Consider the following 27909-nt stretch of genomic DNA (forward strand, 5'->3'; position numbering starts at 1 on the left):
AGTTTTTCCCAGCAAGCTGTGCGAATGTGCATCACATGACTTTGAGGAACAGAGGGAGTAGGAGATGATAGGCAAAGCATCAGTCACTCATCCTAGTTGGAGCTAGATGAGGACCCTGGCAGAACTGTGGGAGTTTGACCTCAAAAGGTGAGTGGAGCAGCATTTTTTACATTTTTGCAATGGTGGTTGTTGAGACAAGTCAACTGAACAAGAATAGTAGTTTGTAACTGCAAACAGAGCAAGGCAAATGATATTTGATGTAATATCAGTGAATTAGGAAATGTTTTGAAAATAGCTTCTCATTTTAAGTAGTTACTTTGGACTTTGTAAGGACTTGCTCAATGTTGTATCAAAATGAAAATCCCTTTCATGGGTGGATGGAGTGAGTCACCTGTGAGTCGGTTAAGAAGGAAATATTGGACTGATAAGGCTTTCGCTTACCAGATGTGTTATCTTATTCTGTATTACTCTATACAGCAATACTGTGTGTATAGTGCTGTATATGCTATAGTACACTTTCTTAGGATAGTAAATGCTGTTTTTACAATGTTGTCGAGATATAGTTTTATTGTTTGGCTGTAGTAGACCAGAACTACATCAGTTCCAGATGCTGAGTTAAGTCACAAACAGCTGCTTTCAATTAATGTCTCTCTCTCTCTAGAAACATTATACACTGGGTAAGCGTGTGTTTACTTTAGATGTGGAATTGAGGCATACAAGATTTCATAGCTAATTGGTACTTTAATGTAGGTTTTCAGAAACCCATCAAGTTCACATGCAGTGGGTGGTGACCCAAACCATTTTAACCATGTAATTGAGCGTTAGCAATTCATTTGTCATGTTTAAGTGATTACTTGGAACATATTGGATATTTTCTACACAAAACAAGTCTATTTTAGCCATGAATTTAACTCAAATAGTTGCCACTTTCTTAAAAGTAAAGTTATTTAGGTATACACTGAGTATACAAAATATTAGGAACACCTTCCTAATATCGCGTTGCAACCCTTTTGCCCTTAGAACAGCCTCAATTTGTTGGGGCATGAACTCTACAAGGTATCCCTGTTCCACACGGATGCTGGCTCCAATGTGTCCCACCTTTGTGTCAAGTTGGCTGGATGTCCTTTGGGTGGTGGACCATTCTTGATACACATGGGAAACTGTTGAGCGTGGAAAAACCCAGCAGCGTTGCAGTTCTTGGGACAAACCGGTGCGTTTGGCACCTACTACCTTACCTTGTTCAAAGGCACTTAAATCTTTTGTCTTGACCATTCAACTTCTGAATAGCACACAAACACATTCCATGTCTCAATTGTCTCAAGGCTTAGAAATCCTTCTTTAGCCTGTCTCCTCCCCTTCATCTACACTGATTAGCGTGGAAAAACCCAGCAGCGTTGCAGTTCTTGGGACAAACCAGTGCGTTTGGCACCTACTACCTTACCTTGTTCAAAGGCACTTAAATCTTTTGTCTTGACCATTCAACTTCTGAATAGCACACATACACATTCCATGTCTCAATTGTCTCAAGGCTTAGAAATCCTTCTTTAGCCTCTCCTTCCCTTCATCTACACTGATTGAAGTGGATTTAACAGTGGGATTATAGCTTTCACCTGGATTCACCTGGTCAGTGTACAGTTTGTCATGGAAAGAGCAGGTGTTCAGTTTTGCATACTCAGTGTACAGTATATCCTCAGCTTTGTCTTCTCATTGTCTATGTTTATATGATAAACCCACCACGCGTTAAATTTGGCCAGATCCTTACTCCAGCCCCATAGTCAACCGCACCCTAAACCACATTTTAGGGTGGAGGCAATCAAAAGAAAACCACAAAACAGTCTCGGCCAGGTCCTCCATGTACTGTAGATGAACAAAGCTTGACCACTCTTGTAATTCTTCTTCATCCAGCTCAGTCCACTCTCCTAGCCGTTATGTATACTGAACAAAAATATGTAAAGTTTATAGAGTTGGTCCTATTTTTAATGAGCTGAAATAAAGATCCCAGAAATGTTTCATACTCACAAAAATATTATTTCTCTCATATTTTGTGCACAAATTTGTTTACATCCCTGTTAGTGAGAATTTCTCCTTTGCCAATATAATCCATCCACCTGACAGGTGTGGCATATCAAGAAGCTGATTAAACAGCATGATCATTATACAGGTGCACCTTGTGCTGGGGACAATAAAAGGCCACTCTAAAATGTGTTGTTTTGTCCCACAAGACAATGCCACAGATGTCTCAAGTTTTGAGGGAGTGTACAATTGGCATGCTGACCGCAGGAATGTCCAACAAAGCGGTTGCCAGATAATTTAATGTTAATTTCTCGACAATAAGCCGACCTCCAACGCTGTTTTAGAGAATTTAGCAGTACATCCAACCGGCCTCACAACAGCATCTGGCTTCCTCCACATCTGGCTTCGTCACCTGCGAAATCGTCTGATGAGAGGGAGGGGGGCTTGCTGAGAAGTATATCCGTCTGTAATAAAGCCCTTTTGTGTGGAAAAACTCATTGTGATTGGCTGGGCCTGGCTCCCCAGTGGGTGGACCTGGCTCCTAAGTGGGTGGGCCTATGCCCTCCCAGGCCCACCTGTGGCTGCATCCCTGCCCAGTCATGTGAAATCCATAGACTAGGGCCTAATTGTTTTATTTCAACTGACTGATTTCCTTCTATGAACTGTATCTCAGTAAAATATTTGAAATTGTTGCACGTTGCGTTTATATTTTTGTTCAGTTTATGTGTTGATTCAATATTAATCTCTGCCAGTATCAAATTCTATATAAAGCTGTGAAAATAATGTTTTTACTGCAACAATGTAAATAGCTCCAGGTCCCTAGTTTTCTGTACATGAGGTGTTACTTACCACCCACACTGCTAAAGTGAATAGCAGAACCATGTTCATAAGTATTGTGATAGTTTTGAAAAGATAAACATTGCTCCACTGTGGACTTGCCGTCAGAGGGTTTGTGATTTAAAAATTCCTTATGATTATGTTCGTCATATAGCATGTTCTTCATTTTATAGAAAGTTCTACATAAATGTAACTGTTCAAAACAGTGGTCCTCCTTTTTGCACATTTAACATCAGTAAACTTAGAACTCTGCAAGGGAAAATAATAGCTCAGACCAAAGGCAGGAGTAGCCTTCAGTTAAGCTATGCAGTATTCAAAATCCTGAAATAGGGCTTCAGAAATAGACGTTTCTCAGGCCTTTGACACTGACTTGGTTATTACATTAGGCTCTCAGGGAAAATTACCTAAATGTCCATGATATGAGAAAGCTGTGTACCGCCCATTTACAGTGAGGTATCAATTTAATCAGGATTACCGAGTATTTCATTACATACAAAAAGCCTTGAAGTGGGTGAAACATTCAGTGGCTAAGACGCTGTATCAAAGCAAATGTTTTTAAAGTCACATTTTTATGCATATCTAGGGAGTTGTGAAGTGATGTGAATTTGTTAAACATTTGTCCATGGCTGTATTCTCTTCAAAGAACTGCTGTTGATGGATGTTTTTTCTCAGTGGAACCGACTTGAAGGCACTGTTGGTGAAATTAGATGACGTATCCATTTCCTCAAACTCTGAAACTATGTGGTAGGATATTTTACTGTATCGAATAAACTCATAAACAACACGTTTTTATTCTCACAAGAGGACTGTGGTTCTGTTGGTTCTAAACAGTCGGTATCAATTCGTTGGGGTTAGGGTCAAAAGTAATTTTGTTGATAATAAATCATGGGGTTCCCCATCACAGAGGCCACAGGAAAATGACCATAAATGTAGGCATGGGAGGGGACAGACATGGATGTAAAAGTGTCTGGCAATATTTCATAGACCTCAGAGAGAAAAGTTCCCCTTTCAATCTTTAAATAGTCAACTAGACACGAGAAAATCAACAGATATGATGTGACTGCGATTGGCTGATGAGAGGATATGACCTTTAACATTTTGCTCTGAATAATCAGTCAAGAAGGCAATATAACCTGTAATTTTGTCTGATGAGAATAGGATGTGTCCACCTCCTAGACTCCCCCTGAAAAGTGAAGTTTGGGGTAAGATATTGCTGATCTGCATATGATTATTTTTCTCTCACTCTCTCTCTTCTCCCTTTCTCTGAGATGACAAATGGATTATTTTTCTGTCTGGAAGCCCGGACTTCACCATTGGACTTCCTGTGAAGAGTTTTTCTCTTTATCCCTTCATTAGAAAGCCACTATGATGCAGAAATGATTTCCTGTGTTTGAGCAACAGACTTAATAATGATACCTGTAAACTCTAAAGGCCTCCCTCCAACGAACCAGAAGTCTTGTCAACTGCAAATATTTGGCAGAGTGGAGATTCCATGATTAGCTTCAGTGATAACTAATGTTGTGTTACATTTCAGATTGGTACAGAAATTACAATTACTATAGCTTGAGAAATAAAAGTCAAATCCATTAGAGAATGATGAAAATTACATTTGAACACTAAAATTGAAGAACAAGAAATAATTATGGGTGCTTCTGACAATCGAACAATAACTGACCCAAAAAAGGCATCCCTATTTGTGTTGCTTTACAGTAGATGGTCTCTGATGGAAAAGCAGCTAGGGAAAATAAAACGGAAAATTAACACATTGTGACAAAACCAAATGTAGAGAAAGATATGAATTCATGATTTTAGTCATTTCATCATGATGAAGTGTGTACTATAGCACTATGTCTTGCCTGCCAGAGCTCTGGTCCAGTAGCTCATTAAAGCTTAAATCTCATTCAATTCCAGCTTAACTTTCTGTTTCACAATGACTTTTTGAGTTGTAAAAATATACTGTCGGGTAGTTATTATGCGCATTATGATAATGAGAAGAGAAAAAGGAAAATGACATATTGTAACTGATCCAAACAACATGCAGAACATTGCATCTTCTGGAGTGGATGTAAATATGTAACCTGAACATGAGTCTAGTCTAGTTGTTATTATTCTTAGAGTGGACATTTTGGAAGGTCATTGGATGCCTTTGGAAGAGCAGCCGGACTTGTTTCTGTAAACTCATCCTTTTATATAAAGCAGCCTTTTATATGGTTCCCTCTGTCAAGGAGTGAGGTCAAGTTTATGCCATTGACGTAGGATCCCATGAACACTTTTGCTGTTATCGCTGTAGGTGTTGTCCTAAGATAGTGTGGTATTCTTCATGTCTATGAACTATTAATCAAGTGCTTTGGGGTGTTGTATTTATGCACTTAGAAAGGTGTGCTTGTTTTTCTGATATACTATATAGATACAGTACCAGTCAAAAGTTTGGACACACCTACTCATTCATGGGTTTTTCTTTATTTTGACTATTTTCTAGATTGTAAAATAATAGTGAAGACATCAAAACTATGAAATAACACCTATGGAATCATGTTTTAAGCAAAAAAGTGTTAAACAAATCAAAATAGATTTTATTTTTGAGATTCTTCAAAGTAGCCACCCTTTGTCTTGATTACAGCTTTGCACTCTCTTGGCATGCTCTCAACCAGCTTCATGAAGTAGTCACCTGGAATGCATTTCAATTAACAGGTGTGCCTTGTAAAAAGTTAATTTGTGGAATATCTTTCCTTCTTAATGCATTTGAGCCAATCAGTTGTGTTGTGACAAAGTAGGGGTGGAATATAGAAGATAGCCCTATTTGGTAAAAGATCAAGTTCATATTATGGCAAGAACAGCTCAAATAAGCAAAGAGAAATGACAGTCCATCTTTACTTTAAGACATGAAGGTCAGTCAATCCAGAAAATGGTTACTACATGATTCCATATGTGTTATTTCATAGTTGTGATGTCTTCACTATTATTCTACAGCATAGAAAATAGAAAAAATAAAGAAAAACCCTTGAATGAGTAGGTGTTCTAAAACTTTGGACTGGTACTGTATGTACTGTATCTTACCGTGCACCTTATACATGAGGTCTCTAGTAATAACACCAGACATCTGGTCAATGTTACACAAGAAGGACTGCCCTTCCAAAAAATATCCAAATAGAGTTACAGAAAATGTAGGGGTTCAGTAAGAGTATGTTGAAAGCATGTGTGTGTACGTGCACCACATTTTTTTGTGAGTGCATATTTCAGTCCCCATAGGGTTGCAGCTAGGGTAGCAATGGGGACTTGAAGGGTCATTCAGCTCTTAATTGAGAAAGTTCTGCTTTTCATTACATCAAGCCATATGTCCCGGTATCTGCCTTGCTATGGACACTCCACTCTGCTTCCTGGAATTGTTATGTCAGTCACTGAACTAATCTCTCTCTCTCTCCAATTGTGTGTGTGTGTGTGTGTGTGTGTGTGTGTGTGTGTGTGTGTGTGTGTGTGTGTGTGTGTGTGTGTGTGTGTGTGTGTGTGTGTGTGTGTGTGTGTGTGTGTGTGTGTGTGTGTGTGGACCAATCAGTTAGAGGTCCTTGGGGCAGCAAGAAATGTTTACATTGGTTCATTGGGAGACCAAATTTGACTGTACATTTTCTGTGTGTTTGCGCGCAAGTTATTGCATCTGCATTCGTATAGTAAGTTTATGTTATTAACTGTCTTAAAAGTTGACATGAGTTCATGGTGGGATTTGTTGGAATTCTGTGTCTGTCTTTGTGTTGAATGGATTGATCTCTAGTTTTTCTACAATAAAGCCAATTTCATGTTTCAAAACAAAAACATTTTGGGAGTGTCACACCCTGATCTGTTTTACCTGTCCTTGTGATTGTCTCCACCCTCCTCCAGGTGTCGCCCATCTTCCCCATTATCCTCTGTGTATTTATACCTGTTTTCTCTGTTTATCCGTTGCCAGTTCGTCTTGTTTGTCAAGTCAACCAGCGTTTTTGTTATCAGCGCCTGCTTTTCCCAGTGTCTTTTTCTTGCCCTCCTGGTTTTGACTCTTGCCTGTCCTGACTCTAAGCCCGCCTGCCTGACCACTCTGCCTGCCCCTGGCCCTGAGCCTGTCGACCTGTACCTTTGCCCCACCTCTGGATTGTTGACATCTGCCTACCCTGACCCTGAGCCTGCCTGCCATTTGGTACCATTGCCCCACCTCTGGTTTCCTGACCCCTGCCTGCCTTGACCTGTCTATTGCCTGCCCCTGTTGGAATAGTAAACCATTGTCTATTCCACGTGTCTGCATCTGGGTCTTACCTTGATTCCTGATAGTGAGTGGTTTGGACACAACCGACAGTGGGATTCCATTAAGAGTTAACAATTCAATATTATTATTTACTGAATAGACTAGTGAATCACATTCCCAAGTGACCAAAACAGGGGACAGAGATACACATTTAATCACATAACAGTTTTAAAAGGATGCCAGCATTTACTATTACATTTCATTCAAGTAAGGAATACAATTTTGACATGAATCTAAATAAGTAATGAACTGTAATTTCTAGTTTTTTATTTTCTTTAAAAACATTCTCTGGAACTTTGGTGACTACTAAGTCTTTTTCTAAACCTCCCTCTTTGAGCTAGATGTGTCAATGTGTAGTTCATGAATGCATAATCTGTGAGCAGAATTACTGTCTTACCTCAATTAGCCACGGAATTTCTAGTTTGAAAGCAGCTGTTTTTCTGGAAGCTGTGCAGCGCCATTTTTCATACATTTTCCCCACATGTGCCAGCCCCTTAGCAATTTGAGTGACAGCTAGAAAGAGATGCACACACAGCAGAGCGAGTGAGAGAAAGCAATGACATGTTGCACATATTTGCACATAGGTGATGTAGTACGCAATTTTCAGTGACCATTTTTGGCTCGTGACCTGTATTTGGCTAAAAAAAAGTATACAAAGTACCGGAAAATCTCTTTCAGTAATTCAACCTTTGACTAGAACTAGAATAAATTTGACTGTGTCTGTAGGCTAATCAGCTAAGCAGGAGATGTGCACAATCACACCAGTGCTTTAGGGGCATATCACAATGTTGCTGTTCGAAATGTGATGTACATTGCCTTCAGAAAGTATTCATGGTATTCATAGCCCTTGACTTATTCCACATTTTGTTGTGTTACAGCCTGAATTCAAAATCGATTGCATTTCTATTTTTTTCTCACCCATCTACACACAATACCCCATAATGACAAATTGAAAACATGTTTTTAGAAAATGTTGCTAATTTATTGAGAATGAAATACAGAAATATCTCATTTACATAAGTATTCATACACCTACAGTATATGTTAGAATCACCTTTGAACAGTAACTACAGTTGTGAGTCTTTCTGGGTAAGTCTCGAAGAGCTTTGCACACCTGGATTGTACAATATTTTCCCATTATTCTTTTCAAAATTCTTCAAGCTCTATCAAATTGGTTTTTGATTGTTGCTAGACAACCATTTTCAAGTCTTGCAAGTGATTTTCAAGCAGATTTAAGTCAGAACTGTTATTTGGCCACTCGGCATCATTCACTGTCTTCTTAGAAAGCAACTCCAGTGTAGCAACTCCAGTGTAGATTTGGCCTTGTGTTTTAGGTTATTGTCCTGCTGAAAGGTGAATTAATCTCCCAGTGTCTGGTGGAAAGCAGACTGAACCAGGGTTTCCTCTAGGATATTACCTGTGCTTAGCCCCATTCCATTTATTTTTTATGAAAAACTCCCCAGTCCTTTGTGATTACAAGCATACCCATAACATGATGCAGCCACCACTATGCTTGAATATATGGAGAGTGAAACTCAGTAATGTGTTGTATTGGATTTGCCCCAAACATAACACTTTGTATTCAGGACAAAAAGTTTCTTGGCCACATTATATTCTGTATTACTTTAGAGCATTGCTGCAAACAGGATGCATGTTTTGGAATATTTGTATTCTGTACAGGCTTCCTTCTTTTCACTCTGTCAATTAGGCTAGTATTGTGGAGTATCTACAATGTTGTTGATCCATCATCAGCTGTCTCCTATCACATCCATTAAACACTGTGACTGTTTTAGTCCCTATTGGCCTCATGGTGACATCCCTGAACCGTTTCCTTCCTCTCCGACAAGGAAGGACACCTGTATCTTTGTAGTGAGTGGGTGTATTGATGCACCATCCAAAGTGTCATTAAGAACTCCACCATACTCAAAGGGATATTCAGTGTAAAAAAAATATTTAAAAAATATCAATAGGTTATCTTCTTTGCGAGGCATTGAAAAACCTCCCTGTTCTTTGTGGTTGAATCTTTGTTTCAAATTCACTGCTCGACTGTGGGACCTTACAGATATTTGTATATGTAGGGTACAGAGATGAGGTAGTCATTCATCATGTTAAACCTTATTATTGCACACCGAGTGAGTCCATGTAATTTATTATGCCAATGTTTACTCCTTTGTTACGCCAATGTTTACTCCTGAAGCCAACCATGGGAATGCCAGATTTCTCAATTATTAGTTCAAATCTAGTATGCTAGTGAAATTTTACAAGATCGTCATACACTTATGTATTCCCCACAAACACACCTGGCACACTTCTCCAGAAAACAGTGACATTATTCCTGTGTTCCCATTGGTATAAAAGTGTTTAGGAAATCAGTTAATCAGCAATACAAATGGATGTAGTCATGATCTGTTTGACCTTAGCATATATGAATGTATTTGGGGGGGATATGAGAAGTCACATGGTCTCATTTTTCCCACACAAACACACCCACTCACAACATGCGGACTTGCTTGCATTCAGGGATGTCATCTTCATTAGTCCAAACGAGAGCTTCTATTGGACAAATGCAAGTAGGTCTCGCCCCGTTACGTTCTGTTTGTTTCCGTTTAAGAAACGTTTTGCTACATAATCGGCTAAATGAATTCGCCGCTGCAAATTTAGAAACACACACACACACACACACACACACACACACACACACACACACACAGCTGTTTACATGCTTACTGCAACGACATAGGGCGCACATACGGAGTAATATTTTACGTTTGCAGAATGCATCGAAATCTGGAATACATTTAACACTTTTAGTCTCGATCTTTGAATTCTGTCCAGGACTTGTGGGGATTTTCTGTCGTTAGATAGGCTACGGAGATACGATCACTGCCAAAAAAGGTTTGATGTTTCAAATAGTTACTGTATACAATGTCGCCTATTTCCTGTGGACTGGTTTAGTGCAAAGGGTCTAGGGTTACTTTGTAGCACAGCGTATTGATAATACTCATGGAAGTTTAAAGATACGAGTCGATGGTCAATTCAATGATGGCATATACAGTACATGCTCAACTTTTTTTGTCGTGGTGCTCCTCAATGGAGTATCTTATTTCGTCGGTGAGTTGAGTATCTCCTTGGATTAAAGCGTAAAATGCATCATGCAGCACATTTTTCCTCTTCTTCTGTTGTTCCTTTCATCATATTACATTGTTGGATCTGATTTTAACGTGTTAACTCTTACGTAATGGTATATTTACGGGACCTGGGTGCCTTTTTTGTGCTTCTTGCCGTTCGTATTAGCGGAACTCGATATCTTTGACTCTTTGAACATATGGTTGAATTCTTGTAGCCTAGCCCTACTGTTTATTTTGATTAGATGTCTGTATAGAAAATAAGAAAGTTTACCGATTCTCTGGACAGTAGTTATTATATTTGTGTAATACAGGAAATGCTCTGCTGCTGTTTTCTGTAATGTGCCTTTTCTGTATATTATCTTCAGATAACATGTTTAAGTTATCTGTATCTGGCTTTTCACTGCAGAAAAGACACATTGAATAGACCACTTTTGACACCTTAAAATGGGTAGAATATCTGTTATAATAGATTTGTCTAGCCTCCATCACTTGTAGACCAATTTGTAGTTGTGTTGATAAGAACTTGATGAGATATTGAACAGGCATAATAGAGCAAAATAAATCCAGGTCACAGACTGTTTTAACCCTTTACTTATCCCCTGTTGACCCCCTCCAAAAAAAAGGTGTAACTTTAACACAATAGGTGCTAAATGCTCTCCCAAACTAGTTGATTTTATATGAGGTGATAATGCAAAGCCCCCTGTGATATTCTATTGACATGCTTTCTGGCTGTTTGCATGACAGTAAACATTGGTGATTGATGTTCCCTTCCCCACCCCACAGATTACAGTAGACACACAGGGGTTTCTCTGTTTCTCTGCAGAGATAGAGGTGGTTATGGTAAACCTTTTAAAAAAAAAATGTATTATTAGGATCCCCATTAGATTTTGCAAAAGCAGCAGAAACTCTTTATGGGGTCCTGTGTGTTTTTCCTTCCCTGTGTGTTTGTTTACAACTTTATGCAAGCCTATTAGTTTACCTCCGCAATAAAATAATTGATTTAGTATGAATCAAGTTTCCGGTGGAATTTTTTTTATGTCTAACATCTGGCCATACTTGTTGCATCATCAGCACTGGTGGAAAACAAAAGTTTTTGTCTGTCCCCAACAGATTCCCAGAGCCAGCAGTCCTGGAGTGTGGCAGGTGAGGATCAGAGAGAGTGAGGCTGTTGTGAAGACTTGGACAGTATGAGTTTGGTGGAGATCAGACATACGGTTGGGTCCATGACCCTGTCCTTATCCAGCACAGACTCCAAGGAGAGGTACTTTGACCGGGTGGACGAGAGTGACCCAGAATACCTCCGCAGCAGGAACATGTCACCTGAAATACAGCAGGACTTCAACATGATGGAGCAAAAGAAGAGAGTCACTCAGATCCTACAGAGTCCAGTATGTCTCTTGTTCTTTATGTCTATGTTAATGTGTGTACACAGTACAGCCATTTTCATTATCTGGCTGCAGACCATCAAATGGCCTGAAAAGTTTTCCTCTTCGAGGTCCAGGCCTGTGTCATTGGCTCTAGTAGAGACACTACATCATTGATGTCTTCAGTTTTCATTCTGATGGCTACATTTGAACTGATCTGCAAATAAAGAGGCTATTACTTTGACATTTGAGACATTTAGCAGATGCTCTTACCCTTGAGGTAGCTAGGTAAGACAAGTTAGGCAACTCAGTCATATTAAGTAGTAAGGTGTTTGTACAGTGTACATCTTTGTTGCAATGCAGTACAATGTGCTACTGTCAGAGGAAACAGCCAAGCTCCACTACTGTGGTTTTAAATATTTAAATATGAACCAGTCCGAATAGATTTCAACCTTATTATACTTTGCCTGCCAAATGTCCTTGTCAAGTTCACAGCTTAACTCATGAAACATTTTTGTCAAATTGAATTCTTGAGAGACAGAACAATATAGGCATGAACATAATTTTGGGCATCCACTGTATGTACATATATATATATATATATATTTTTTTTTGTAGTATAAGCAGTAAATGTTGCCTATATGCACCCATGATAAATGCATATATGCAATCGTGAATCGGAGGCATAGATAATCGAGCAGTAAAATGTGGTTAGAGATGCTGCTAGGAGGTGCAACAAACACATGCCCGTAAAGTGCATGGAAATAAGATGAGCCCACGCATGTCTGTGATTGCATAACAGACCCCAACAAGTGGAACTTAGCTCATCACCATGGGAACCGCACTGAGATGGGGCGGAATGCTGGCGTTCCACCAAAGAGGCTTGCAGGAGAATCGTATATCTTGGGTATCCTTCCCAAAAAGACAACGACACTGTGGGTATAAATTAATAGGCTGGCTTAATGAGAAGGATACTTCCCAGTTACCTCTAGTGACATTGGCACAAAGAGGGTTTTAGAAGAATCTAATGTGATTTAATTCAGGAGGGCTTTTTTAGGGCTGAGAGTACACTGGAAGTACATTGTCCTAATGTGAATGGCTGAATAGACAGGGAGTTGGAACAGGGTCAATGTGAGAATAATTGCATAACTACACAACAGTAGACCATCCCAGAAGTTGTAAGATTAAGATAACTTTCTTGGTCAATTGTACACAAGACTTCCACTTTAAACCCAACCCTTCTGAAAGACGCACATATACAGGTTTTTGGAGAGGTGCAGGGGCTGCTACACTGAGCACCCAGGAAGCTGTTGTTGTGGGATGTTAAGGGTCCTTCTCAATGGTATCTAGGATTTGAAACCAGCAACCCTCCAGTTGCCAGCCCACTTCCCAGGAGATTCTTCCCAGCAGACCCGGGATTTGACCAAGCAACCCTCTGGTTGCTTGTTCACCTTTCTAACCACTAGGCTACCTTCCACCCTACTTCCTTCCCTCATCTTATTCTTTGTGACCAGTGACCACTATCCTGGACTGGTAAAGATTGATAGATGTAAGCCAGTGACTATTGGGACTGTTTTCACTCAGTCATTTTAATATGTCATTGTTTGGTTTCCAGGTGTTTAAGGATGAGCTGGAAGGACTGGTCCAGGATCAGATGACTAAGGGCAGTAATCCAACAGGGCTGCTGGCTCTTAGGCAAGTAGCTGACCTGATCGTGGCCAGTTCTGTGGGAGGGACAGGCTCCTTCACATCTCCTCTCAGTAAGTAGCAGTGTGTGCGCACACATGTGAGAGAGTACATGTGGGTCTGCATAGTCTTTCAGTGATGCATCCTGATTCTCTGCATTGTCAATGTTTTGGAACAAGGTATTTACAAAAACCTGTGACATTGAGAGCCCTTATGCAGCAAAATTCTGCTCAAGTACTTGTTGACAACATTCCACATGCCAAATGTTTCTCATAAGTCGCCCACATGTCCTGGACTTTATAATGAATTGCAGCTGTCTGGATTGTCAATTATGTTTCCCTCCATCTTTCAATGGAGATCGTCCACATAAAAAAATACTACAGTTTACTATAGAATACTACAGTACTTATTATAGAATTCTGTAGTAAAATGTAGTATACTGTAGAATATTACACAACGGGTGGGTCTAATAATGGATGTTGATTGGTTAAAACCGCATTCCAGCCGGTATCTATTCCACAATTTACCCCCAGTATACTACAATCTGCAAAGACACTTAATTAATTACTGTAGTATATACACTACAGTTTTTTTTACGACAGTAATTACAGTGCATTCGGAAAGTATTTAGACCCCTTCCATTTTTCCACATTTTGTTACGTTACAGACTTATTCGAAAATGTATTAAATAAACATGTTCCTTGTCAATCTACACACAATCCCCCATAATGACAAAGTGAAAACAGGTTTTTAGACATTTTTGCACATGCATTATAAATAAAAAACAAAAATAGCTTATTTACATACAGCTGAAGTCGGACGTTTACATACACCTTAGCCAAATATATTTAAACTCAGTTTTTCACAATTCCTGACATTTAATCCTAATAATAATTCCCTGTTTTAGGTCAGTTAGGATCACCACTTTTTTGTAAGAATGTGAAATGTCAGAGTAATAGTTGAGTTATTTATTTCAGCTTTTATTTCTTTCATCACATTCCCAATGGGTCAGAAGTTTACATACACTCAATTAGTATTTGGTAGCATTGCCTTTAAATTGTTTAACTTGGGTCAAACGTTTCGGGTAGCCTTCCACAAGCTTCCCACAATAAGTTATAGGTGAATTATGGCCCATTCCTCCTGACAGAGCTGGTGTAACTGAGTCCGTTTTATAGGCCTCCTTGCTGGCACATGCTTTTTCAGTTCTGCCCACAAATTTTCTATAGGATTGAGGTCAGGGCTTTGTGATGGCCACTCCAATACCTTGGCTTTGTTGTCTTTATGCCATTTTTCCACAACTTTGGAAGTATGCTTGGGGTCATTGTCCATTTGGAAGACCCATTTGCGACAAAGCTTTAACTTCCTGACTGATGTCATGAGATGTTGCTTCAATATATCCACATCATTTTCTTTCCTCACAATGCCATCTATTTTGTGAAGTGCACCAGTCCCTCCTGCAGCAAAGCACCCCCACAACATGATGCTGCCACCCCCGTGCTTCACGGTTGGGATGGTGTTCTTCGGCTTGCAAGCCTCCCACTTTTTCCCGCGAACATAATGATGTTCATTATGGCCAAATAGTTACATTTTTGTTTCATTAGACCAGAGGCCTTGAAATTCATCCACATGTACACCTCCAAATGACTCAAATGATGTCAATTAGCCTATCAGAAGCTTCTAAGGCCATGCCATCATTTTCTGGAATTTTCCAAGCTGTTTAAAGGCAAAGTCAACTTAGTGTATGTAAACTTCTGACCCACTGGAATTGTGATACAGTGAATTAGAAGTGAAATAATCTGTCTGTAAACAATTGTTGGGAAAATTACTTGTGTCATGCATAAAGTAGATGTCCTAACCGACTTGCCAAAACTATAGTTTGTTAACAAGAAATTCTTGGAGTGGTTGAAAAACTAGTTTTAATGACTCCAACCTAAGTGTATGTAAACTTCCGACTTCAACTGTAAGTATTCAGACTAGAGGTCGACCGATTATGATTTTTCAACACCGATACTGATACCGGTTAATCGGTTTATTTATTTGTAATAATGACAATTACAAAAATACTGAATGAACACTTATTTTAACTTAATATAATACATCAATAAAATCAATTTAGCCTCAAATAAATAATGAAACATTTTCAATTTGGTTTAAATAATGCAAAAACAAAGTGTTGGAGAAGAAAGTAAAAGTGCAATATGTGCCATGTAAGAAAGCTAACGTTTAAGCTCCTTGTTCAGAACATGAGAACATATGAAAGCTGGTGGTTCCCTTTAACATGAGTCCTCAATATTCCCAGGTAAGACGTTTTAGGTTGTAGTTATTATAGGACTATTTCTCTCTATACCATTTGTATTTCATTAACCTTTGACTATTGGATGTTCTTATAGGCACTTTATTCGGACATGATTTGGAAAGGCACACACCTGTCTATATAAGGTTCCACAGTTGACAGTGCATGTCAGAGCCAAACCCAAGCCATGAGCTCGAATATATTTTCTTTAGAGTGCCGAGACAGGATTGTGTCGAGGCACACATCTGGTGAAGGGTACCAAAACATTTCTGCAGCATTGAAGGTCCCCAAAGAACACGGTGGCCTCCATTGTTCTTAAATGGAAGAAGTTTGGAACCACCAAGACCTTTCCTAGAACTGGCTGCCCGGCCAAACCAGGAATTCGGGGGAGAAGGTAGGTGACCAAGAACAGGTAGTTGACCAAGGTAGGTGACCAAGAACCCGATGATCCCTCTGAGTGAGCTTCAGCGTTCCTCTGTGGAGATGGGAGAATCCTCCAGAAGAACAACCATCTCTGCAGCACTCCACCAATCAGGCCTTTATGGTAGAGTGGCCAGATGGAAAGCACTCCTCAGTAAAAGGCACATGACAGCCCACTTGGAGTTTGCCAAAAGGGCCCTAAAGGACTCTCAGACCATGAGAAACAAGATTCTCTGGTCTGATGAAAACAAGATTGAACTCTTTGGCTTGAACGCCAAGCGTCACGTCTGGAGGAAACCTGGCACCATCCCTACGGTGAAGCATGGTGGTGGCAGCATCATGCTATTGGGATGTTTTTCAGCGGCAGGCAGGCAACCCGAAGTGGCAACCCGAAGTCTAAATATTGCTGTTACATTGCAAATTAGTTCGCAACAAGCCTGCCGGCCCAAACTGTTGCATATACCCTGACTGCTTGCGCTGAACATATGAGAAGTGACACGAATTTCCCTAATTTATATTGCCTGCTAACATGCATTTATTTTAACAAAATATGCAGGTTTAAACATCTATACTTCTGTGTATTAATTTAAGAAAGGCATTGATGTTTATGGCTAGGTACATTTGTGCAAAGATTGTGCTTTTTTCAGCAATGCGCTTTTGTTAAATTATCACCCGTTTGGTGAAGTTGAAGTAGGCTGTGATTCGATGATAAACTAACAGCCACTGCATTGATTATATGCAATGCAGAACAAGCTAGTTAACCTAGTAATATCATCAACCATGTGTAGTTAACTAGTGATTATGTGAAGATTGATTGATTGTTTTTTATAAGATAAGTTTAATGCTAGCTAGCAACTTACTTTGGCTCCTTGCTGCACTCGCGTAACGGGTGGTCATCCTGCCACGCAGTTTCCTCGTGGATTGCAATGTAATCGTCCAAAAAGGCTGATTACTGATTGTTATGAAAACTTAAAATTGGCCCTAATTTATCGGCCATGCCGATTTAATCGGTCGACCTCTAGTCAGGATCGAGGGAAAGATGAACGTAGCAATGTACAGACAGATCCTTGATGAAATCCTGCTCCAGAGCGCTCAGGACCTCAGACTAGGGAGAAGGTTCACCTTCCAATAGGACAACGACCCTAAGCACACAGCCAAGACAACACTGGAGTGGCTTCGGGACAAGTCTCTGAATGTCCGAGTGGCCCAGCCAGAGCCCGGACTTGAACCCGACCGAACATCTCTGGAGAGACCTGAAAATAGCTGTGGAGCGACGCTCCCCATTCAACCTGACAGATTTTGAGAGGATCTGCAGAGAAGAATGGGAGAAACTCCCCAAATACAAGTGTGCCAAGATTGTAGCGTCATACCCAAGAAGACTCAAGGCTGTAATCGCTGCCGAAGGTGCTTCAATAAAGTACTGAGTTAAGGTTCTGAATGCTTATGTAAATGTAATATTTCAGTTTTTATTTGATAAATGTACATAAATCCCAAAAATGTTTTTGCTATGATATTATGGGGTATTGTGTGTAGATTGAAAAATGGATTAAATACCCAATTTAATCAATTTTAGAACAAGGCTGTAATGTAACAAAATGAGGAAAAAGTCAAGGCGTCTCAATATTTTCAGAATATACTGTATACTATTGTTAAAGCTGCAATATGCAACTTTTTGAGCAACTTGACCAAATCCACATAGAAATTTAGTCATAGATCTGTCACTCATTAAAAGCAAGTCTAATAAGTGGTAGATCTGTTCTATGTGCGCTATATTTATGCTTCCCGGTCTTAAGTTTCATTTTTGCCTTATTTACTTTCAGTTTTTAACACTGGCTTCAAACATGAAAATCCAATATTTTTGGTTATGGAAAATATATTTCACAGCGGTTTAGGTGGTACAGTGATTCTCTACACTATACTTGTTTGTTTTGTCACATAAACTGAAATTAGGCAAACTCTTAGAATTTTAGCAACCAGAGCCATTTCTGCATAGTGCATATTTAACTGTAAATACTACAGTATACTGCAGTAAATACCACAGTATTGCCTGTAGTGGTTTTGCTGACTTTAGTCTGTAAAAACACTACAGTGAATACTATAGTAATTATACCGTAGTATAGTGTTTTAAAAACACTATGAATGTTTACTGAAACTGTTAGGAAATGTAAACATAACGGTTGTCTCCTATGGCTTTGAGGTGGAGGCAGCACTGTCTCTTTATAAACCAACAGTCACTGTTGAAGTGGTTGTAAAAGATTAGGGTTCCGTTTTGTGGAATGCCCTTTAAAGTATAAAGTCAAAAAATATATACTACTCAGAACTCATGAGACGTTCTGAGAACAGCACTATTATGATCCAAAAGTTAAGCAAGGAATGCTGAGATGTAGTGATTTAATGAGAAAGTCATTTTTATAGCAATCGTTTGAGCTAAATGTTGTTAGAGGAACTTGAAAAGAGAGAGGCAGAACATTTTAAGAGCTGTTCATGTTGAACGAGTAGTCATGGAGAAAGCTAATTCCATTGACCATATAATACAACGTGAACATGAAGAAAGCTCTTGTTTCATGAACATTCATAAATGTTATATCTCTGAAGTATTATGAATGGTTTAGCTTGTTTAGTTGGAACAAAGGTGGCCGTTTAGAAATTTGTGGTGCTTGTCACGAAGGCTGTAGGGTGTTAGTGACTGTGCTCTCGGTCACATCAGTTCACCATGAATGCAATGCGTTTTCTCTCCAGGCACAGGGATGGTCGCCCCAGTCAATGACCTCTATGGGGAAGAGTCTCCATCCTTTACCAAAGGGGAGAAACAGTGTCGCTGTAAGCTAGCCAGTGTCTACAGACTGGTGGACCTTTTCAGCTGGGCCCATTTCACCAGCTCATACATTACTGTGAGTAGAACCCACATTAAAAAAAACATTATAGCAACTTAATGTAGCATCAAGGAAAGGGGGATACCTAGTCAGTTGTACAACTGAATGCATTCAACTGAAATGTGTCTTACGCATTTAACCCAAACCCTCTGAATCAGAGAGGTGCGCAGGGGCTACAGTATACTACAGTGAATACTATAGTATTTATACCGTAGTATAGTGTTTTAAAAACACTATGAATGTTTACTGAAACTGTTAGGAAATGAAAACATAACGGTTGTCTCCTATGGCTTTGAGGTGGAGGCAGCACCTTCTCTTTATAAACCAACAGTCACTGTTGAAGTGGTTGTAAAATATTAGGGTTCCGTTTTGTCGAATGCCCTTTATAAAGTATAAAGTCTCTGAATCAGAGATGAGCAGGGGGCTGCCATAATTGGCATCCATGTCTTCGGGCGCCTGGGGAACAGTGGGTTAACTGCCTTGCTAAGGGGCAGAACAACAGATTTTTACCTTGTCAGCTTGGGGATTCGATCCAGCAACCTCTCAATTACTGGCCCAACGCCCTAACCACTAGACTCATAAGCACAGTATGAATCTTGATTACTGTAGGCACGTCATAATGACACATGGAGTTCTCAGTCACCCAATACACATTCTATTTTTGCAATTGGCAAGCATTGTTAAAGTATAAATAGTCATTTTTATCTTAATAATTGTCTATATCCAGTAGCAAATTATATAGCTGGTACAATGTTGCTCTTGGCAATGCATGCCTTTTGACATTTGCTTGTTATATACGTTTTCCTTTTCCTTGTACAGGTCCGGGTTAGCAAAGAACAAGACCATGTTCTTATCATCCCACAAGGGCTCTCTTTCACTGAAGTGACGGCTGGCAGTCTGGTAGGTATAATGGTCCATGCGCTTTCATATTCCAGATACACATGGCTTAGAACGACCCTAGAAAATAACAGCTTGTGCTTATCTCCAGTGGGTGAACAACACAATCATTAACAATACAAAACAACCCTATTCAGATGTGTGAATTGTGCAGAATATGTGTTCAGACTATTGACAGGGCCTCATAATCAATGGCCAGCCACTCAAACAGACCCTGGCTGTGCTGAGAGACATGCCTCACTACTTCAGCAAGGGGTCAAGGAGAATTGACAATTGTGTTGAATGGATGTTTTCTAAGTTTGTTGTCAGCATGTAGATGCCTTAATACAGTATTGATGGAAGTCCCAATAGAAGGATAACTAGATTCCTTTTGCAATATAATCATAATAACTGAATACAGTGAGTAACAGCATAATGAGTTGGAATAATACCCAATACATTAGTGTGACTTTGTATCCGACTCAGTATCTTGATGCCATAGTAGACCTAGAGATGTTGTGTCCTGGTCTGTTTCCAGGTGAAAGTGAACATGATTGGTGATGTTGTCGACCAGGGATCCACCCACCTGGAGGTGGACCACTCTGGCTTCAGCCCTCACACTGCTGTCTATTCCATGCGCCCTGATGTCAGGTGTATCATACACATCCACACCTCTGCCACTGCTGCTGTGAGTACACTTTAAACTAAAGCTCAATGAGTGGCCATGTCCCTTCATGACTGAATGAAGAGCAACCTCTGGAAGTGTATTTACCATCTTTACCATCTCATCTTTGTTTCATTATTGTATATACACTAAGTGCACCTAATGTAATTGTGCTGTTGCCTTCTAAAGTTCATAGTTACTAGTTTATAGTTGCTATATGTCTGATGTTTTACTAGCCGGAAATAACTTTTGTTAGTTGTTGGTGACACAGCATAGCCACGGTTGCTTTTATCCTGAACTCACAGGTGTCCTCGATGAAATGTGGCATCCTGCCCATTTCCCAAGAGGCTCTGGTTCTGGGCGATGTTGCCTACTTCGGTTACCAAGGCTGTCTGGATGATCAAGAAGAGAAGGTGGAGTTCCAGAAAGCCCTAGGGCCCACTGCCAAGGTAACGCAGAATGATGGGTTTCCTTAACAACAACAGGCTCACTGTCGTGTGTGCCAAACATAGAAACAGAACATTTAATGCATTTAATCAAACTGTTCTGTTACTGTAGTAATTGCTCTTTCTACACAGGTATAAGAGCATTTAAAGTGCATTTTCACATTACAGGAAGTTGTATCCACTTGCTAAACTGCTTTACCTTTCATGTCTTTGTATTTACTTCTGCATTCATGTGGCCTTTTTTGATGTCGTTATCCCACGCTTAATCATTTTGTAGGTGCTTGTTCTGAGGAACCATGGCCTGGTTGCTCTGGGGGAGACTATTGAGGAGGCTTTCCACTACATTTACCACTCACAGCAGGCTTGTGAAGTCCAGGTAACACTTGAATTCATCAGCCACACCTTTTCTACCACATTATTGTATAGGTCATGGAATAGTTCACTGCTATTTTTTTTTCTTACCATGGAAATAGGATGTTGGTGTGCTGCAATCCAAGATATATGCGTGTTTATTATGCCTCAGTAAACGTGTGTGGTCTAAACCCACCAGCATGTATTACATGTGAATAAAAATGCTCCCAGGTTTTTGGAAACAAATCAAACTTGGTGTTGGTCATTTTTCAATTGAATGATATTGTGTTACATTCCCTGTGTGAGAGAGAAACAAGTAAGAAGTCAAACATCTGTTAAAACAAAGCCAAATCAAATACTCTATGTGTGATTAAAACCACTGTTCTCAAACAACACCAGGTGGAGTTTAGTGTTCTAGGACTTGGTTCCCATGTAACTCATAGCTCTATGTGGAGCAGACAGATAATGTGTTCTCTTATCATCATATGAGTGGCACAGCGGTCTATGGCACTGCATCTCAGAGCTAGAGGTGTCGCTACAGACCCTGGTTCGATGCCGGGCTGTATCACAACCGGCCGTGATCGGGAGTCCCATAGGGCGGCACGCAATTGGCCCAGCGTCGTCCGAGTTAGGGGAGGGCTTGGCCAGGGTAGGCCGCCATTGTAAATAAGAATTTGTTCTTAACTGACGTGCCTAGTAAAATAAAAATGTGTCTGGGATAGTGTTGGTTTATCCATTGAGCAGGTTATTCCATGTGTGGTCAGTCTGGGATTCCTGTGTTTTATTTACTACACTCTAGTGATGCCTCGTGACACATTTTACCTCATATTTTCACTATAATAGCTAGTTTTAGACTTTACTCATTATCCGGCTAACCTGGTGAATTCAAATGGTCAGGAGAAATTCCTGACCTTGACTATATGTGTTTTTGATGTGGTCATTCAGGTCAGTGCTCTGCGGTGCTCTGCAGGAGTAGAGAACCTGGTGCTCCTGGACAGGGAGAGGTTCAAGCCCCTGACCCATGGAGTGGCTGCTGCTGGGGTCACCGTGGACAGCGAAATCAAGTGGAAAGTGGGCGAGGCAGAGTTTGAGTCGCTCATGAGGATGCTGGACAACCTGGTAGGTGACCTGACCATTATACCTGACCTTTCCCACAATGCTTTGGGTTTCCTCTCCCATGCACATCCTGAGGATGTGTGTGAATATATTGACATCATAATCCCAACCGGAAAGTAGTATTTTTAACTCGTGAATCAAACATGGGGGATCATCAAGGCCAGCTGTAGCTCCTTGAACTAATGCACCATTTTTTTGTCCCAATGTGCCTTATTAAAGACCGTTGCGTGTTTATCAAAGATGAGCATCTAATCTTAGCCTGTAGCTATCACGCTGTTTGTTAGCGATGGGTCTGTGTTTAGCATCCACTGTAGATAACTGTGTGATGTTCAACGGGCTTCCGCTTTAAACAATACTATCTCAACAACACTGCTAATGACTAGGGCCAGACACATTCTGTGGCCACAGCAGTTGTGTTAGCTTGTACAGCTCTGTGTGATCATAGCCCGCCTCCCTCATCATGGATTCCAGATGCCAGGCCATGCTGTGTGGAGTTAAGAGCACAGACCACACAATCCTTCAGAGTCAATTGACTGGAAAACTCAACACACTCCCTGGGTTCCGCTCAACATGGTTGGGTTTGGGGTTTGCGGTCCCCCCTTTTCTTTGATGTGTCCCTAACAACAGTTTCCCTGCCAACTGCACTGTGTTACCAGGCGTGATCCATTCCCTATGAAATCAGGCACTTTTGAAAGTGTTGTTTATATGTACTGTACAAAGTGTTCCAACTATGGAGGCTAAACATTGGGTGGTCTAGGATCCCCTTAAACCACAGGCTTTAGTCACTGATATGAAGTGTATGTTCACATTGTTAAAGATGAAAATAATCTTACAAATTTGTGATGGGAAACTGCAGGACCAATGTTTGAAAACGTGTCCTTGGGAGATTGTTTTTATATGCTGTCGAGGGCCATTCACTTAACAGAGAACACCTTGTGTTTGTTTTGAGCATAATTAAGTTGCACAAACCTTTTCCTTGAAAATCTATTAAACATTCTCAACACTAATAGAGACTTTACAGTTGATGGATAACAGGTGTCTGAGTTTTCGTGGAATCCATTTTGACAGGTGGACTGAAACATTGTCTCTCTGTGTTGCTAGGGTTACCGTACAGGCTATACGTACCACCACCCAATAGTGAGGGAAAAGATTCGGAACAAAAATGATGTGGAGATTCCTGCCACGGTCTACACTGTCCCTTTGCAGGACAGTGATCTGGGTCAGAGAAACCCCTTTAACTTCCTGGTGCAGAAACAGCAGAGGGAGAGGGCACGCTGGCTCAACTCTCCCAACAGCTACCTGAAGGTCAATGTGCCTGAACGCTCACTCAGTGGAGAGTGTAGCCCCAGAACCAAGACCATGGTGAGCTGCTATAAACCAGTCTTCTTCAATCTACCTTGTGTACCGGTAGACTACATTGTGTACATGCAGTATTGCACCTCTATTGCTTCCACCTGACAATATGTCTTCCTATAGCAGAGATGCAATATCACATGTTGTAGGTTAGCCTGCCCTCTTGTGGAATATTGTATAACTACATGTATGAAACATATTTCCCTACATAACATCTTCTAAAGGTGTCCGCATGCTTCCCACTCGGAACAGTTTGTGCATATATTATGAAGAAGTTTTTGTTCGTTTTGTGATTGTTCAACAATTGGTCAAGCTGCTGCTACTCTTTGTTTATTATCTATGCATGGTCACTTTACCCCTACCTACATGTACATATTATCTCCACTACCTCGACTACCCAGTACCCCTGCACATTGACCCGGTACCCTTTGTATATATACTCTTTATTGTTATTTTTGTGTTAACATTTTTCCTTTAGGTTATTTAGCAGATTTGTCTTACTTTTTAAAAACTCTGCATTGATGGTTATAGCTCGTAAGCATTTCACGGTAAGGTGTGTGACAAATTTGATTTGAACAGTATTTTTCAATGAAGTGTTTGCTGCCATTCAACAAGAGATTAATCATTTTCATACACATTTGCGACTAAGACCTCTGCAAAAACGTCAAAATTAAGGACATTTCGTGACTGATCTTGGATAAATTCTGATTATTTTGAGGAAGTGTATAGTGCCTTCAGAAAGTATTCACATCCCTTTTTTTCTCCATTTTGTTGTGTAACAGACCGAATTTAAAATGGATTTAATTAAGACTTTTGGTCACGGGCCTACACACAATACCACAAAAATGTCAAAGTGGAATTATGTTTTGAGAAATGTTTACAAATTCATAAATTAAAAACTGAAATGTCTTGAGTCAATAAGTATTGAAATAGGTTCAGGAGTAAAAACAAGTTGAATAATAAGTTGCATGGACTCACTCTGTGTGCAATAATAGTGTTTAACATGATTTTTGAATTACTAACTCGTCTCTGTACCCCACACATACAATTATATGTAAGGTCCCTCAGTCGAGCAATGAATTTCAAACACGGATTCAAACACAAAGACCAGGGAGGTTTACCAATGCCTAGCAAAAACTGGAACTTATTGGTAGATGAGTAAAAAAAACATACATTGAATATCCATTTGAGCACGAAGTTATTAACTACACTTTGGATGGTGTATCAATACACCCAGTCACTACAAAGATACAGGCATCCTTCCTAACTCAGTGGCCGGAGAGGAAGGAAATGGCTCAGGGATTTCACCATGAGGCCAATGGTGAAGGTTAAATCATTTAATGGCTGTGATAAGAGAATTGAGGATGGATCAACAACATTGTAGTTACTCCACAATACTAACCTAATTGACAGAGTGAAAAGAAGAAGCATGTACAGAATAAAAACATTCCAAACATGCATTCTGTTTGCAACAAGGCACTAAAGTAATACAGCAAAAAAAATGTGGCAAAGGAATTATATTTTTGTCTTGAATACAAAGTGTTGTTTGGGGCAAATCCAATAGAACACATTACTGAGTACCACTCTCCATATTTTCAAGCATAGTAGTGGCTGCATCATGTTATGGGTATGCTTGTAATTGTTAAGGACTGGAGAGTTTTTCAGGATAAATTATAAACTGAATGGCGCTAAGCACAGGCAAAATCCTAGAGGAAAACCTGGTTCAGTCTGCTTTCCACCAGACACTAGGAAATAAATTCACCTTTCAGCAAAAAGGATTTAATAAGCTCTAGACTGACGTATCTTTATTAAACCAGTATCTTTCCTTTCAGTGGATGAAATCTGAAGAGACCAGCAATGGCACTGGCACCTCCATAAAGATCGAGGACCCCAACCAGTTTGTTCCCCTTAATACAAACCCCACTGATGTTCTGGAGAAGAGGAACCAGGTGAGCTAGAATATCATGTTCTCTAATCATGTTCCTTATTGACATGTTCAGACATATTGGGCTGGGATACATATTGAGTTCAACAGCTTGACCATTTGCTACACATATTGTAAAGGAGGTACTATTGAACTCTCCTCCCAGGCAAATGAGTGTGGATTGCAGTGACCTATAGGATGCAGCCTGTCTCCCTCTGGCATGACAACTGGGTGGTTCAATCAGTCATGAAGCATTTGTATACATTTTTATGGATGCTTAACAGAACTTAAAAGAATTTGTAATGGAAATCTGTATTTTAGATAAGGCAACAGAACAATGTTGATCACATGACTCCAGGACCAAAGTCCCATCTTCTAGCTGGCATCGTTGTGGACACCATACCAGGACCAGTAAGTACATGGGTCAGCTTCACACCACACAACACTAACATGATATGGTGGTGAGTTCCATGACGGTCATGATCAGAAGACTGTAATGTGGGTCTTCATTGGTCCATCCTTATATTCTGTTCAGTGACATAGTTGGGTTGAAGCTCACTGGTATGGACCTTCCCATTGGTTTAAGGTTTGACTGGGCATTTGTGGAGCTCATTAGTCACTAAGCAGTATGTATAGCAGTTAAGTTTAACCCCATTGTTCTGTATCTCTCTCTCCCCTCAGGCCTTTATCATTGAGGATGAGGAGCAGATGCGCTCTCTTCCTCCCAACCCCTTCAGTGAGCTGACAGACAAGGTGCTAGAAGAGTATAAGAGCGTTGTGGAGCGAAGGCAGTTTTGCCAGGATGGTACGATTCTCCCCTATCCCATACAAATATCAACACTGTCATCATGATGTAGAACACTCACTTCATCAACATTTAATTTAATTCTCACCTCTGTTATCTACAGTACTGCTATTGTATTTGTGTTGCTGAATCTGTGATGACTAGGGACCAATGTTTTATCTGGCCAGGTCACATGGTCAGGAAAACTCCAGGCCCTATTGATAACCCTTGAACTTGCAGATGCTGATATCACAGATGCAGATGAGATGACAACATTTGACGATTCCACCATCTCACTGTCCCTGTCTCCACTCATGTCTCCTGCCAAAGGTAGTATTTCATAAGAAAGGAGCAAGACCGGTGTGTCCAATAAAGTTTCCATGAGAAGATGAATTCCTAAATCAGGGCATTCCTTCTCATAAACCTTTTATTCGTTCAAATTTTTGGGAGTTATGGAAAGGGTGCACTATAGACAAAATGGTCATCTTCATTCTTCCTGCAGTTATACACTTTTCTACAAGCCCCATCTTTCCTCACTGACTTAGTTTCTTCCCATTAACAGAGATCATACCCAATGGGAAAGATTATATGGAAGAACTGGAAGAGAAACTAAACATCAAAGTATCCAAGCTCAGTATAAGCACCACAGAGATGGTTGAAATATCCATAACCTCAGAGAAATCATTGGGAGACGAGACCCCTGACAGCCAAACCAAGTCCCCCAAGAAGAAAAATAAGTTTCGCACTCCCTCCTTCCTTAAAATGAATTTTAAAAAGGAGAAGGCTGAGGCCTAGATGGAGAGACACTGAAGAATGACATGTCAGCTTATTTGGTATGAGATGAGCTCATGGGATGAGATGTGTTCCTTAGAGGAAATGTATGAGTCACTAAGATCTTAATAGATCTCCAGCTTTTGGGAAGGAGCAACTGTAACAATAAGCCTGTTATTACAATCTCCTTATTACTCAATCACTTCCTCTGAGGGCTCCACATATGAATAGGGCTCCAGGCATGATGGGTTGAACATGTAGTATATCAGCTGCATTGTTCTTCGTACTGTAGCCAATTCGCAATTCTGTAATACAAATCAATTATAATATACTGTGCAGATACAGAACCTCATTCTTTAAAAGATAAAACTCTTACTGAAATACCACATTGCCTGCTATGTATTTGTGGTCGGATACTTTTTTCATTCAGCCCATCATTAAACAGTAGGCCAGAGATGAAGGTGAGACATATAAACATCATCTATGTTGTGCATGACACAAGTCATTTTTCCAACAATTGTTTACAGACAGATTATTTCACTTATAATTCACTGGATCACAATTCCAGTGGGTCAGAAGTTTACATACACTAAGTTGACTGTGCCTTTAAACAGCTGGGAAAATTCCAGTAAATGATGTCATGCCTTTAGAAGCTTCTGATAGGCTAATTTACATAATTTTAGTCAATTGGAGGTGTACCTGTGGATGTATTTCAAGGCCTACCTTCAAACTCAATTCCT

At 40.1% G+C, this 27909-nt stretch overlaps 1 protein-coding gene across 5 annotated transcripts; it reads left to right on the top strand.

The window, feature by feature from the left end:
* Positions 1-27909, top strand: LOC112254622 (gamma-adducin). Of its 5 annotated transcripts, none has more exons than XM_024427350.2 (15): positions 1-147; positions 11359-11636; positions 13228-13372; positions 18751-18902; positions 19704-19784; positions 20299-20448; positions 20730-20873; positions 21148-21246; positions 22167-22340; positions 23439-23699; positions 25523-25639; positions 25936-26025; positions 26296-26419; positions 26639-26728; positions 26961-27909. In XM_024427350.2, exons 2-15 carry the CDS (start codon positions 11436-11438, stop codon positions 27191-27193), a joined length of 2061 nt encoding a protein of 686 aa, XP_024283118.1. In that variant the 5' UTR covers positions 1-147; positions 11359-11435; the 3' UTR covers positions 27194-27909. The 5 variants fall into 5 exon arrangements, 4 of the variants coding, with proteins under 4 accessions (XP_024283118.1, XP_024283127.1, XP_024283135.1 ...); XM_024427359.2 differs by lacking the exon at positions 1-147 and adding an exon at positions 9603-9690; XR_006083701.1 differs by lacking the exon at positions 1-147 and adding an exon at positions 9739-10015 and having other exon boundaries at positions 26587-26728; positions 26961-26993.

The sequence above is a fragment of the Oncorhynchus tshawytscha genome, linkage group LG01, assembly GCF_018296145.1.
Source record: "Oncorhynchus tshawytscha isolate Ot180627B linkage group LG01, Otsh_v2.0, whole genome shotgun sequence".
NCBI lineage: Eukaryota > Metazoa > Chordata > Actinopteri > Salmoniformes > Salmonidae > Oncorhynchus > Oncorhynchus tshawytscha.

Bases quoted from the DNA above. Each gene is read 5' to 3' on its own strand.
- LOC112254622 (XM_024427350.2), top strand. From the start codon at position 11,436: ATGAGTTTGGTGGAGATCAGACATACGGTTGGGTCCATGACCCTGTCC. The intron at 19,785-20,298 runs GTAGGTATAATG...GTCTGTTTCCAG, and splicing joins AAGTGACGGCTGGCAGTCTG to GTGAAAGTGAACATGATTGG. The intron at 21,247-22,166 runs GTAACACTTGAA...GTGGTCATTCAG, and splicing joins AGCAGGCTTGTGAAGTCCAG to GTCAGTGCTCTGCGGTGCTC.